Raw genomic sequence first — 14,764 nt, 5'->3', positions numbered from 1 at the left:
AAAATCAGCGGAAATCAAGTGCTATTTGAATTTAGCACATTGTTTTCATGATCACCGTTAAGATAAGTAAGAAAACTATTTCAACGATAACCAAAAAAATGTATTACTATTTTGAAGCTTTCATTCAATGATAACTGATGTTCAAATCAAGTGATCAATCACTTATCCAGCCCTCGTAGCTATATGTCAGCTGATATCATCTCGAGACCTCTGTACATGTGGATAAGACAAACATCTTCTGGGTCAACTTTCTTGGAGGGTTCACTTACCATGCGACTGAATCAGCTGAAGGCAGTGCATCGACCACGGGTCTAAACACCAGTTTATTTCCCTCAGTAACCGTGACGTAACCATCTTGATAATTTCTATAGCTAAGGTGGAGGAATGGGTGCTCTGAAACCACAACAAACAATAAAAGACATAAAACATCAGCGATTAAATGAACTAACAATTAAGGTGACTTTGAAAAACTGGACAGGCGACACCTGACCAAAGGAAGTTTTAAGATCTCACTAGAACTGCACCAATGGAAAAAGGTCCTAAAAAAAACAAAACTGTAAAATAATAATAATAATAATAAAAAAGACAATCGGCATAGTCAAAAATGTAACCCTCATTTCGGAGCACTTACTAAATACGATGATGTTGGTGGATGCATGCCTCCTTTTGTCGTTATTTGGTTGAAGCACAGCGGTGCAGTTGTATTCCCCGGCGTCCTCCATGGTGACAGCGCGGAGCGTGATGGCGTTGGACATCACGATAGGAGCTATGTCAGACTTGTCCTTCACAATGGAGAAACTGCGGTTGGCCTGGGGACATGGAAGATTGTGAATACAATGTGTAACTCCATATTGCAGAGAAGAGCGCACAAGTAATAGGTCACTGTACTGGATACTTTTCCCTGGTTTCAAAGTGAAAGTGAAACTACAGAGTATGACAAGAGATACGATATACACTTATAAGTGTAGCTCAGTGTACCAGATTACTGTGAATTATGAATGATATTGGATAGACATCTAGACATCTCATCGAACACATTAGCTTAGATAACGCTAATGCTATCCCTTGATAACGTTAAGTGTAATTCTTAGCACTTACGGGAATATGCCATTCAAAGCTGATTCTTCCATTATAGTTGGTTTCCCCGCTGCAGTTGAGGGTGAGGTTGACTCCCACCAGCACCCTTTGAGAATCCGGGATGAGCTTCACTCTCCTTAGCGTAGTTGCTGCATTAAAGAGGTGGGTGATGTACGTCATTAATGGCAGACACAGAATTCGAGATGATCCAGGAAAATAGTTCAACATCTCATTACAAAACCAACAACCCTGACAAACGAATCCACATTTCTATATAGAAAGAAAAATGGAATTATGACCAGTGATTGCAGTGTTTGCTTGTGGAGACTTACTCAACCGTTGAGGGACATATTGGAGCTGAAATCCTTGACCGTTGACCCAAGTCTCGCAGATGAGCATGTGGTTGGAGATGGTGGGGGGGTATGAGATCTTGAAACCCACCTTGGGGTCCCATTCACTCTTCTGGGAAGATTGTGGCCCCTGGGGGTGGGGGGCAAAGATAGAGAAGGTGTCTTGTCAGGGTGCGTTTGCAACAAGGGATAGTTTATTGTCGTGTTCCCGTCCCAAACGAATGACGCTGGGTTCCCCCATGTCTCTAAACCTTTACCTGTGAGGAGTTTTGGATAAAAGGGTCTAATGAGAGACTTAACACCGAACCTCTAAACTTATGATGTTAACAAATAACTTCATATCTGTCCATCCAAGGGCTGGACAACTTCTTATCATTTGTGTTGATGTGAAACACAAAAACTATAGTGGTGCTCAGCTTTGGATAGCTTTGGATATATTTGTGCTGTTTTTTGTCTTGCTGGGAAAGGAGGCGTAGCAAGGGAGGATGGAAGGAAACAGGGAGGAGGGATGCTGTAGATCTTCTTGTAGAAGGAAGTTTATAGAACTGCTATCATTATCCCTGGAGTGGTAAGGTGTGTTGTTTTCCCACCAGGCTTTTGGACAAAGGGTTGTAATGCTCTTAAATCTTTATGGCATGTAGTCACGGGCATCGACTGGTTCTGTTAGGATCCAGAGGCCTTCACACACTAGCTGTGACGGCTTCCTACAAATGTCATGTTATGTCAAATGAAAACTGATCCATAACCGGCAAACAAACCAGAGTCTTGCAGTTGTACCTCCAACTGATACCTGACACCATAAAACTGAACGAACCTGTGGGACATCATTAGCTATTGTTTCATCTGATTACACCCTGTTTACTATTCTCCCCTGCGTTTCCGCAACACAATGTTTGCAGGAGAAGTGTGTCTAAATTTAGACGGTGGATTTATTCTGAGAAAAGAAACACTCCTGGAAGACCTTCCTGTCCTTAAAGGAAGGAGACAGGATGGCTCCCTGAGTTGGCCCTGGGCTTCCCGTCAAGTGGCCACTGTCCCCCTCTCTACTTCCTCACGGCTAGGGCTGGTATAACTCACAACGCATGTGAGATTTGACCACACACTCTTGAGGGCAAACAGCCTGGGTTTGTTGTACTCTTCTCTTGAAGGACATTCCTTGGTACGGTCCGTTGACATCCCTGTGACGTCTACGTCCAACCTGTGTCACGGGCTGGGAACTCCGAAGCTCAGAGACGTTTTTCCCGAAAGGATTATCCAAGAATGCAATCTCAAACAAAGAATAATAAACGGTTTGTACATGGGTTTATATTGCTAATAACACTACGGACACAACAGTGTCTGTAAAATACGGTCTGCGACGTTGGTGTGTCAATGAGACTAAACGATGTGTGACTTTATGTACAGATACAAAAATAAGGCCTTACCACCAATGTTACAACTGCATCCGGAGAGGTGGTCCTACAGGGCACTATGAGTGTGGTTTTGTGCGCGTACACAAAAATCACCTCAGGAGTACCCTTTTGGCTTACAAAGGGAGAATGGGGATCTGTAAAGGAAGAGGTGGTGACAAAAGTTACAGTTAGGCCAGGAATAGAGTGGTTTTTTGGGGGTTGGGCTCCCAACCCAGGGGTCATGGGGGTTAATTTTCAAATGTCTATAACTACCTGTTGGCATCCATGGGCAAGATGCCAAACATCTTATTGTTCACATGTATTCTGAACGCAGCGTAAGTCGCCTTGGAGGACAGTGCCATATCACTTAATAGATAAAAGTAATCTCTTATTTACTTGTCCCTCTAGGGATTTTTTGTAGTCAATTACAAATTACGAAAGGCATGTAGAGCCAAATCTATTTCAGCACAAATCCCAATTGAATCAAGGCAAACTTGGGGCTGTGCCACAAAGAAATCAAACAGGATGGAGCGGGCCGGGCTGGGGTTCAGCCTCGCTGGGGATAGGCCTGGCTTTGGTTCAGCCAAGCTGGGGATAGGCCTGGCTGTGGTTCAGCCTCGATGGGGATAGGCCTGGCTGGGGATGGGCTTTGCTGGGGATAGGCCTTCCTGTGGATGGCCCTGGCTGGGGTTCAGCCTGGCTCGGGATTGGCCTGGCTGGGTATGGGCCTGGCTGGGGATGGGCCAGGCTGGGGTTCAGCCTGCCTGTGGATCAGCCAGGCTGGGGTTCAGCCTGGCTGGGTATGGGCCTGGCTGGGGATGGGCCAGGCTGGGGTTCAGCCTGCCTTTGGATCAGCCAGGCTGGGGTTGAGCCTGGCTAGGGATTGGCCTGGCTGTGGATGAGCCTGGCTCTGAATGCCATTGAGAGAGTGCAAAGGCCTGCTGTTTGTTCCTGTTTGGCATCCAGGAGCCACGCATCTGTTCAATCTGACCTTACACAAATCAGCCAGTGATTTGTGTAAGGTCAAGACATACGGGTGTGATAAAGACTCCATTATTTGTACAGAACACATGGAAAATTATGTAATAATAGTTGAAAGGGGTGTGTTAAGGCTAGACGTGATGGCAGCATGCTGGTAAATCACTAAAGGGGAAGCAGGTGATTGTCAGGTCTTGCTTGGCGAGCCAAGGGAGGAAAGGGGTGTGTGCCTCTGATTAGATTTTAATGTTGTTTCAAGTGACCCATGTTGCTTTGTATGTTTGCTCATACAGGTCTACTACTTCTGTATTAAATCTAAACTTATTTAATTATATCTGTTTGGCTTGGTGACTTTTAACAATTCCAAACTGGTTTCTGCAATAACCAAATAGTCAACAGGTTTAAAATTGGAATGTGTGTTAATGTCATGGACAGCGTTTTATTAAATCCTTGTATGTGAAGCCATCCCATCAGCATTTAATACATTTGATCTGGGTGTGGCAGTGGACTTTGGTTGCCTGAGTTAATATCTCAAAGTGGGTGCCGCTCACTAAACTTCTTAAATGCAACTCTGAGTTGTAATCATGTTATAATAACTGTAGCTGTGCCTCATGAAGAACTCAAGCAAATCTCGCACGCGATAACTCTTGAAACTAAAGGTGACAATAGACATTCACAGGGGGGGGCTGTGGAGAGGTGCTTCAGGAGACGGTTTTACAGTAGCCAGGGCAGGAAATCATAGTCAATGACCAGGGTTTCCCGTGCGTTGGAACTCTCCCTCCCAGCTCCACAAGAAGCCGTGGCCTCACAGACGCCCCTTCCTCTGCTTACCTCAGTCTCAGCTCTTTCTGAACAGTCTGGAGTCCTGTGAGCCAGCTCCTCTCACTGAATGGCTCTCAAAGCGCTAGTAAATGATTAACAAAGGGATTGCGACCGCTCTTCAAGCTTGTAGACTAAATTTGGTGCACGATCTGAGCCGCTGATTGTCTTGGTTGGCCATTATCCTTTAACTCTCTGCTACTTTTGGTCTCTTCTTAAATTATTTATTTTGCTCTTTAACATTTCTTCCTTTCTTTTAAATTTCCCTCATTCTTTTTCCTTTATTTTTTTTCCCTCCCATGTTTCGCATTGAAACCAGACAAAACTGCAAAACATTGGCTTTTCAGAACATAATGTTTCATGTTTTTACGCGCACTGGCAATTGCCTCGACACTGAATGAACCTGCAAGAGCGATGTCCCGGTCCGGGATTGGCTGTAAGCTTTTCACATAGATCATCTTCAGCACATCAACCCAGGGTTTCAGCAGCACCTTTGGAAGGCATGGCGACTCGAGTCTCACCTTTGACGTAGACGTAGACGTGGCGAAGGGCTTTCTGGGAGTAGCTGCATGTGTAGGTGCCCGTGTCGCCTGCTTGTAGATGTCTGAGCGTCAGCTTGCTGCAGTGGGGATTTTGGTTGGGCTCGCAGTCCTCCACCACGACCCCGTCCGAAGAGAGGGAACGTGGCAGGACCCAATGCAGCTTGTCAGTGCCCCTGTCAATCAAGCGCAGAGAACCAACCGAAGAGGAGAGGAGGGTATAAATGGGTGATCGTTTTAAACGTACGGGATGGATGAATATGGTGATAGCTGTTTCAGTTCCACACACATATCTTGTATCACACCTTTTGAGAATGTACTCGACCAATAGAAGGAATTACCACTATTTTAAACACCCAAGACTTGAGATTTTCCCTCAATGCCAAAACAAGAGCAAGGACCTTTTAGATTGATTTTTTTCCCAAAAATATTTTTCTTGTGCTAATGTCCATCACACTTATTGAAACGGAAACTTGCATGTGAATGTTTCATGTGAATGCAACCAGAACATCTTTCTCATGGATGAAGTAACTAGGCTCGCCTAACACATATTTTCACACACTATTCGTTTTAAAGCGGCCATTAAAGTGATCCCAGCGGAACTTCAAACATGTTTTGCATACCAGTGACTTTGCCTGCAGCACTCTGGGTCAAAAACAGCAGGGACAGAAGCACAGCATGTTGCATATATATATATATATTGTATAGCCTTCTAAGGAAACGTTTTGTTAGAGAGATGAGCACAGCTCAGCATTCCTGGCACGACTACAAAATGAGGCACAACTCTCTAATCTTAGCAAATGAGATAGTGGACCACTGGGATAAAGACACCTCCCTCCAGCAAAGACCACACATCCCTATCCAACTCACAACAAAATGGTGGAAATGCAAAAAAATTGATAAATGACCTCCACCCCCCACAGACCACTACCTTGCAGTGGTTTCTGTTTTCCATGTGTGTATGGGTGTATGGGTGTGTGTTTCTCTTGAAATCTGCAAAATCTTCCCCTGGTCCTCTGATTTATTTCTGACTAATGTGATGAAAGTTCCGGAAGGTGGGAACAACTCCGCCTGACGAATTAAGACGAAGAAATTTGTGAAATGCCATAGCCCTCTGTCAGCAATTAGAGAGTTCACTTCTCTGTGAGAATATCTGTTCAGATTGACTCTGTATGCATCTATTCCAGCCTACTTGCTAATTTCTTATCAATCAAGGCGTCTCATTCCTGATTGCTTCGGGTAGTCCATCCTGCATGTCAATCACAGATGCCTGAATGCAACATTTCTCAATGGCGGAGAAACTTAGGAAAAGGGGGAGGATTTTTCTTTTATATGTGGATTATTAAAAAACAATCCTGCTCTCTATGCTCCATTCTACTCCCTCTCCTTACAACTCACGAATCCTACCTACTGCCCCTTTAATGTGATAACAATGAACATAATGATGGACTCATTTATCAAAAGTGTCGGTGTGTGTAACATACCTGCATATGAGCTCTAGTGAGTCTCCTCTGTGGCGAATTAGAGGGTTATGGGACGGATACATCCGAGGGGGTGTCAGGTTTCCTGTGGGACACACAGCCATGCACACACACACACACACACACACACACACACACACACACACACACACACACACACACACACACACACACACACACACACACACACACACACACACACACACACACACACACACACACACACACAAAACAAAAAAACACACAAAGAATATTAGATCCGGGGCCAAGTGAGCAAGATAAAAGTTTCAAATAAATGAATAGTAACAGCATCAGAGCTACCGCTCAAATAGAATACCTATGCACACCGAATACGACCTGGGATATTTTCCCAGCATTCATGTGGAAGCACGCATGTGTGATTCCAGCCTCAGCCATTTATGCAATTTGCTCTGAGATCACAGGGGGGGTTTGGTGCAGAAGCACACCAACAATGTCGGTGGTGATGAGCAAATGTGTGTGGGAGAGAGAGCAAGAGACAGAGAGGACACATTGAAGAGATTTGTCTCTCTCTCCCTTTGTCTTCTCTTAAAAGCTGCCAAACTGTAGTGGGCCTATTGGGAACGGGTTACAAATAAAAATGGGTTTCATTTATTTAACCGTTGACCTTGTTTATGTTCAGGGTGCTGTTATCACATGTTCAGTTGGGGTGGAATGGGGGTGGAGCCGGGATAAAGGCTTGTCTCATCTGCAGGTGCTGAGATGAGGAAACACTCATTGACTCCTCGGGGCGGTGGTGTGTGCGTACGTGTGTGAGAGGTGAGTCCAAACGTCCCTTCAGCAACTTCCTTCTTTGCACCGTACTCCCCAAACGTTTTTTCCTTATGCATTGACAATCCTTATTACCACGCAAACCAGCTCACGGTACGAATCGTGTCATAAGCAAGCCTACATATAAACGTTAAGTTGTATCATATGGTCCTACAAAGACAATGGTTATGCAATATATGTATTAAGTGCTACTACTGACTAGAACTATGCTGCTGGCTGACATCCAAAGCATGAGCATGCACCAAAGTCCTGCTGTTGCACATGGCCAGGCAAGGCCGTGCCAATGTTGGCAGCGACACCTGAAACCCGCTTCCTTGTGTAATGTTGTAACATCATTGTTTTGCTGCCCAAGGTTTTTTGGAGGGGGTGCAGGGGGTAGGGTGGGGGTGGTGGTGTTCTATAATGTTATTCAGCTCCCATTTTGGATGCCACGCAACTGCCCACTGTTTATTATTAGTAGTAGTTATTACTTTCACAGAAGATTAGGCGATATCCATCATTCAGACACACGATAGAAACCATCTGTTGTGGCTGGTTCCATCCCATTTATCAAAGCCCTTGGCTTTGAGTCCCCTTCACGATTGCCATTTGCTACAGTCTACCAGGTGTATAAGTGTAGTTTGAATATATACTCATTTGTCATTTTTCATATATGGAACCAACTGTATATACGGACCCTCATGGACACCGATAACGTCTGAGTGGAAGATGTGTCGACATGGCAAACATCACCTGAACTAGTGCATCTCAAAGCAACCAAACCGATAAGCCACACAAGCGCCCACACAAACACAAACAAGAATTACCAATTGACTTGGCTCGCTGCACTTAATCTCTCATGGCCAGGCGGTTATCTCTCCCCACACTCTTCTCTAACACACTACAGATGGAGTACGAAGCAGCAAACCCCCCCACCCCAGGGATAAGACCCCCCCCGGTGTCTCTTTACCCACATCATCTGTCTTCAGAACTCTCCCACCTGACCCTCTGGCTGCACAGTGCTGACCTCAGCATCAAGCATCCCATCAAGACAGATGTCTCTTGATGGGATCTGCTGCATTCCTCCAGCAGAGCGTCTGAGAAATGGCAGAAATGGTGCTTATTGTGGTCGATCAAAGAGCCCCAGAGCTGGATCCGATTAGAGAGAGCCTCCAGAAACACACAGTTTAGGAAGAGCGGGACCGGAGAGAATGTGACAGAGAGATGGGGATAGGTAGAGAGAGATAGGGAGAGACAAAACGTGAGTGAATCAGACGGAGACCAAGAGAACGTGACAAAACATCCATCAAGGTCTCTCTTTCTCACTTCGTTCTCACCGTTTCCCCTCGATCATTCTCTTCTTTTCATCCACACTATGTGCTTGTATGATTTGTCATGAGCTTATTCCTAGAGTGAGCATCAAACTGTAGTTCACTTAGTATTTACCATTTTGATGCTCACTGTGGTTCATCTGGGATCCTATTTGTCTGTTTGACCTCACAGGGTTCACAGGAAAGGTACCGGGCCAGGACTCTCCGTTCTTAAAACATTTATGATGATCTCTCACCCGCCAGGAAATGAAGATGTTTTTCTTCTTTTATATGCTTGGATTGGATGATTTAGACTTTAACATTTTGACATGTTTGTCTCAGATACTAAATGAAAATGTTTTAGCCTGCAAAAACAAGTGTGTGACCAAAAAATCTGCCTCTGTTGTACAGATATTTCCATTTGACCCTGTCCAAGACAAATAATTACTTTAAACTATGGACACAATTGAAATTGTCGAATGATCGTAATATCATTATTGAATCAGGATCACCGGTGTTGGAAAAAAATAAATGTTCTGTAATACAAGATTACATTTAGCCATACAATGCTCAACAGTATTAATATGTCATGCATATTGATTCATGAATCAACACGTGCAATGATCTGTCCCTTGATATTCCCTATGAAACAAGGAGCTGTCCCTGGGTGGTATTTGGCAGTAAAAGCCACGATTACTGTATGCGATGACTCTAGCGTGGCAGGAAGCCGCCCTGCCTCAGCCCTCTGTCTGCTGGGCATAATGTGCGGAATTCCCTCCACTTTGTACGACAGGGCCCTATTAATCTCCGCACACTTTGTGACTAACCATGACACAGGAGTCTCAGGGGGGAAGGGGGGGGAAGGAGATGACCAGAGCCCATCTTTTTTTGGGGTGTTTTCAAGGCAAAGCAACAATGTGACTGTCGGCGACTCTCGTGTGGAAGCACACCGCTTTCCTCTTTATAGTTTCAAAAGTCCCAAAGAACGGGCAACAAAGGCAGCTGAAAAGGGCCGGAGAGGGGGCTATTACTCTAGATAAAGACGGAGAGAGGGCCGAGGGGGGTGGATCACGTATCTTTGGGGGTGAAATGTGTACTGGCTGTGGCCACCATAAGGAAAGTTTCCTAAGGCCTACACAATAGTCTAACCCAGGGTAGGAAGATGTTGGTATGGTATTGTATTATTATGGTATTATGAAATTATACATGTATATTTATGTTTTTTTATCATTGGTGGATTAAACAAGTGACTATATCGACAAGCCCATAAGAAGGATATAGGAGTTTTACAAATTATGGAGTGGGAATATTGCATGGAGGGAGATTCTGAATGGATTTTGTAGCAGGGTCTACATTTTTTATATGAACAGAGGTTGTCGAAGTTTGGATTGATATTAACATTTATTTACTCGATATAAAAAAAGAAAAAGGCAGCTGTAATGCTCCGAAGAGGTTTTTGTGTCAATTTCATCGTCATGTTAGTTTAAAATATTATAGTTAAACACTAAGATAAATGTACAATAGGTGCTATATCCCAGCAGGAGATTTACCGCAAAAAATTGAAGAGGACTTGGAGCCCAGCAAAAGTAAGTTGTTAATAATGTCGTAGCCATGCTACACGTTGGGGTTGGCTTTGTGATGGAATATTTTATGACATGGGTTCCCTCCAAAATCCCTTGCAATTGCCAACTACAGGGTTAAGACAACAGTGAGGGAGGGCTAAAATGTCCAAGAGTCCTCTTTAAAAAAGCATAAATAAAAGGAAAGCACCTGGCCACAGTGAGTGGCCTTTCTGACTCGTATAGAGCTGATGTATACTGCATAAGCCAAGGAGATTGCGGCTATCTACCATGTCTGATTAAAACTAAGCAACGCACAGAAGCTCCTTGAAATTGAAATCTCACACAGGGGTTACAAGGAAATATATTGCCGGCTCAAGCCGAGCTAGACCAGGGATGCTAATATAATCCTGCTTTAAGAAGAGCAATAAGGAACAAGATATACCTTGCTGTTTTACGTTTTTGGCTGCCCTTTTGGCTTTAGATCTAGGTGCATCGTAAGTGGGTTTATTCGTTGTGTTTCTGTGTGTGCAAGGTCAAAGCCGGCTAGTGTGCAGATTAACTCCGATGGGGGACGACAATTTTTACAAATAACATGTCATTTAAATTTCAAGGACCCAAGTCATGGTACATTTTATTAATACTATAAGCTGAGTATATGGATTTCCTTCAGTAAAGACAAAGTTCTATATTTTAGGGAAAGGTAGACGCAATCCCATCTAAATTTTCATAAAATGATTTTAAGGAATGGCTGAATCCAATGACTGTATTACCACGTTAATTCAAACCATATATTCACTGACAATATTACCAGATTGTTTCAATGATATCTGAAGCAATAGGGGATTCGTTTAACATTTGTTACAACAGAGGAAAACAGAACACATGTCACAACTGTGTGACTTTCAAGTTTCAGTCTTAGTTGAAACTCACCCCTCTGACTCATCATGGTTCATTAAGAATGTTGTTGATGGGTCATGTTTAAGCACTCAAACCATGTCTACCTTTTAACCCAAAGTAGTTATATGCTCCATTTGAAACAGTTCGGAATCAATCATTGTCAGTCAGGATGCAAAACGAATAGAACAATAATCCTGTTTGTCTTAGTCAACTGATGTCATTACGGTTAGACTTTGGACAATTGGCAGATAAAGGAGAAAAGATAGACAGTAGAAGAGCAGTAGGCCTAACACTGTAAACAATGTTTTTGTCCTGTTTGAGAACATGGCCTGCCTAACCAGCAAGGTATGGTTAGGCATGGTAGGAGCATATCCTCATAATGGCATCCATCATCTCCACCTAATCATAATCCAAGCATAAGAAAAATAGCAATGCAGAGCGTGTGAGCTTATTCTTGGAATCTATCTCATCGGTGAATAACTGCTCTGTATTTGTGTTAATGTGCATCAATCATACTCGTCACTGCTTTTAGGAACTGGATGAACATATCTCAATATGAGCATCAGAGAGGTTTCGGGAAGAAGTCTTTGCTCAGGTAGCGTTTCCCATTTCCGTGACCTCTGCTCGTCCGAACAATTCCAGGAGGGTGCCTCTCTTGCCCAAACGTCCGTTTCCTCCCAGTGTCTTTCCCACGCTCTGTGCTGTGCGTGGACAGCGAAGGAAACTCACTAACAAACACTGCCAGACACGGACGCTAATACCTGACTGTGAATGACTGATTTGTTGCGTGTGTGTCTGTGTGGGGTGCGTCTTTGTTTGGCGGTCTGTTTATGTATAGGAAGGAATAGCCCTAGCCTACAAAACCAAAGTGACAACCTCAACCCAAGTGAAAAAAGGCGGATGAACCACCACTATATTGTACATTGTACATTCATTTTTCATCATATCAATTTGGAATGTCCTGAAATAGCACTTTAATATTATGGACGCATCTCAAGAGTTTTGCAAGATTGCAGGCAGCGATGCAGGACTTAACATCCGCTACCTCTAGTGGCTATGAAACAACTGCACGCTCCAGCGACTACCTGAGCACTCACGAATACAGAAAGCAAATAAGAATAATCAAAGGACGTAACCAATCACGTGGTTGTCACCGTTATCGGCTTATAACGCGTAGGCCTGGTAGATGTGTTTATAAAAAAATAACGAGATGTATTGTTGGCATTGTTGGTATACCCTATTTCCTTTGCAAATAAAAATAAAAAACAAAAAAACGAAAGAAAGCGAAACAATGTTCATCTGAAGTTTCAATGAAATTCCCTGTAGCCAACTATGAATTACTTTATAATGGGTGACCCATTATAAAGTAATTGTATGTTTTCGTATGTTGTATGTTTGTTATGGACCCATTATGGGTCCATAACATTACAAACATAGGCTACATGCAAATAAACCAGCAACGGATAAACAATGAGGAAAATAAGCATACAATCTTACCATTTATTTGAGCCACCCAATAAAAGATGACAGCGACTAACTGAAAACAGTCGGATGGTGCCATTCTGTTACTCCACACAACTCTTCATCCAAATCCAAACCGCTTGATAATCACAAAGACCGGTGTCGTAGATCCACGTAACGAAAAATAAGACTTCCCGAAGGTGTCCAAAACTTCTACAGAGGAAAACCTGCTCTGTGTCTATCCCCAACGAGTCAATAATAAATGTGAAAAGAGTCAGTGACGGTCTGTCTCCAATCCCATCGCGCGGTTCTCAATAGAGCTCCTCTCCGCGGAATGAGGCGAGCAGGCTCTGTACCTCGGGAGCTCCTCTCGGCAGGTGCGATTTAGATATCGCTAAGGAAATATCAGTGATCAGGATTTTCAACACTTTGAATGAATGTTTAATTTGAACAGCAATAGAGCTGAAGAACGCCAACCATAGGGGTACTTTTTCCTTTAATACCCACTGATGGAAATTCTCCTTCCTTTCGCCTCACACTTGCGGTCCCGCACGCGAGCCAAACTTTATAGAGGGCAGAGAGGAAGGACGCAACGTCACTACTTCTGTCTGGGAGCTAATGAGGAGGGACTTTTAATTTACATTTTAACATTTTGTAAAATAATGATAGCTTATGTATTTTTGCCAAATGCGGCATACCACTACTAATACGATGAGTTATAACTTTATCTTGTTTAATTCTAAAAGTTTATATACTTGTTTTACTTCCTATCATACATTATTTTATTTTTTCTTCCTCTCAGATCGATACCACCGTTTGCTTAAAGTGGAATACCAAACTTAAAAACTTGTTAGGAATCAGTTTAACTCTGACTATTACTGAAATGTGCTCATACAGCTTAGTGTGTATCAGATATTTAGAGGAAACAAAACCTTGCTTGGAGCCTGTTTTGAAGATTGAGGATTGAGGAGGGGATAATACTTTTATGAAATGAAAGGACAATGGGCTTCATTCACAATAAATGCAACCACCAGGACTTCAATGAGATTAGTCTCATTAATAGTTAACTTGAAAAGTTATAACATAAACATTGTTGCATAAAATCTGCTTTCATTTCCTCCCAGTTCTACGTGGTTAAGAACAAAAACAAACTTGCATTTTTACATTGATTGTTCTCTCACAGAGCATTTTGTTTAAATGATAAAATCAAAGTTATCTTGTCAGTTTCTGAAATGCTTGTTGTAATGTTTTTTTTGAGGAGACATAAAAGTAAACAGCCATTATTCTATCAAATACACCATATATGTCTGGTTGTTAAGAATGGACATTTGCTGGGGTTTATTTTTAACATGAGTAACAGGATATACAGCTTTTTATATCAAGGTAAATAAACGCTGTGCGTGTGTGTTTGTGTGTCCTCTGTCAGTGAGCTGTGCGTGTAGAAGCTCTTGTAAATAACAGCATCCTGGCCTCACCTTTCCGCCTGCGTCCAGATGGAACGCCAACTCTTCAGCCATTTTGGAAATCTTGTTCCTCTGTGGCTGCTGTTGGTAGGGAAGCCACCCGCAAATGTTTAGTCTAGTTCCTCCATGGAGAAAACAGGGATACATGAAAATATGGCGAAAGATAAAACTCACTTTTGGGAGCATTGATATGTTCTGCTGAATTGTATCTACCAGCAGAGCACTGTGAAAAAGTTTGATTGTTGAGGTTGCAGTCTGCTTTATATCCTACATACATTTATATATACATGTATATATATTGACTGCTAATACTGTATATATATATATATATATATATATATATATATATATATATATATATATATATATATATATATATATATATATGTATATATATATATACACATACAGTATTAGCAGTCATTTACAGTAATTCAAAAGGCTAAAAAGCTTTCATCGCCTTAGTAGTTTCAGTCATTTCAGTCAACTTGCATTCATTTTACTTACTATGCTACAATACTGTACTATAAGTAGCCTACATACTTGTAGTAGCCAGAACAAAAATGTATGTGGTATAGTAGTATAACATATTATAGTGTAGTAATACACATAGAATGTATGCTATACAATTTTTAGTGACTACTACA

General features: G+C 42.6%; 1 protein-coding gene across 2 annotated transcripts in view; it reads right to left on the bottom strand.

The window, feature by feature from the left end:
- kdrl (kinase insert domain receptor like) overlaps nucleotides 1–13,206 on the bottom strand; it is a 46,150-nt gene extending 32,944 nt beyond the window's left edge. For both annotated transcript variants that reach the window (XM_030367851.1, XM_030367852.1), the window contains exons 1-8: nucleotides 12,691–13,206; nucleotides 6,639–6,720; nucleotides 5,137–5,330; nucleotides 2,852–2,973; nucleotides 1,410–1,557; nucleotides 1,099–1,226; nucleotides 632–809; nucleotides 270–393 (exon numbers count right to left, since the gene is read on the bottom strand). In XM_030367851.1, the coding sequence (XP_030223711.1) occupies nucleotides 270–393; nucleotides 632–809; nucleotides 1,099–1,226; nucleotides 1,410–1,557; nucleotides 2,852–2,973; nucleotides 5,137–5,330; nucleotides 6,639–6,720; nucleotides 12,691–12,754 (1,040 nt within the window). In that variant the 5' untranslated portion in view covers nucleotides 12,755–13,206. The remainder of the gene's footprint in view (nucleotides 1–269; nucleotides 394–631; nucleotides 810–1,098; nucleotides 1,227–1,409; nucleotides 1,558–2,851; nucleotides 2,974–5,136; nucleotides 5,331–6,638; nucleotides 6,721–12,690) is intronic.
- Nucleotides 13,207–14,764: the final 1,558 nt, after the last annotated feature.

The sequence above is a fragment of the Gadus morhua genome, chromosome 10 (genome assembly GCF_902167405.1).
Source record: "Gadus morhua chromosome 10, gadMor3.0, whole genome shotgun sequence".
In the NCBI taxonomy this organism is placed as follows: Eukaryota; Metazoa; Chordata; class Actinopteri; order Gadiformes; family Gadidae; genus Gadus; species Gadus morhua.
The sequence above is the reverse complement of the archived record's forward strand: the minus strand, read 5'-3'. Positions and strand labels throughout refer to the sequence as shown.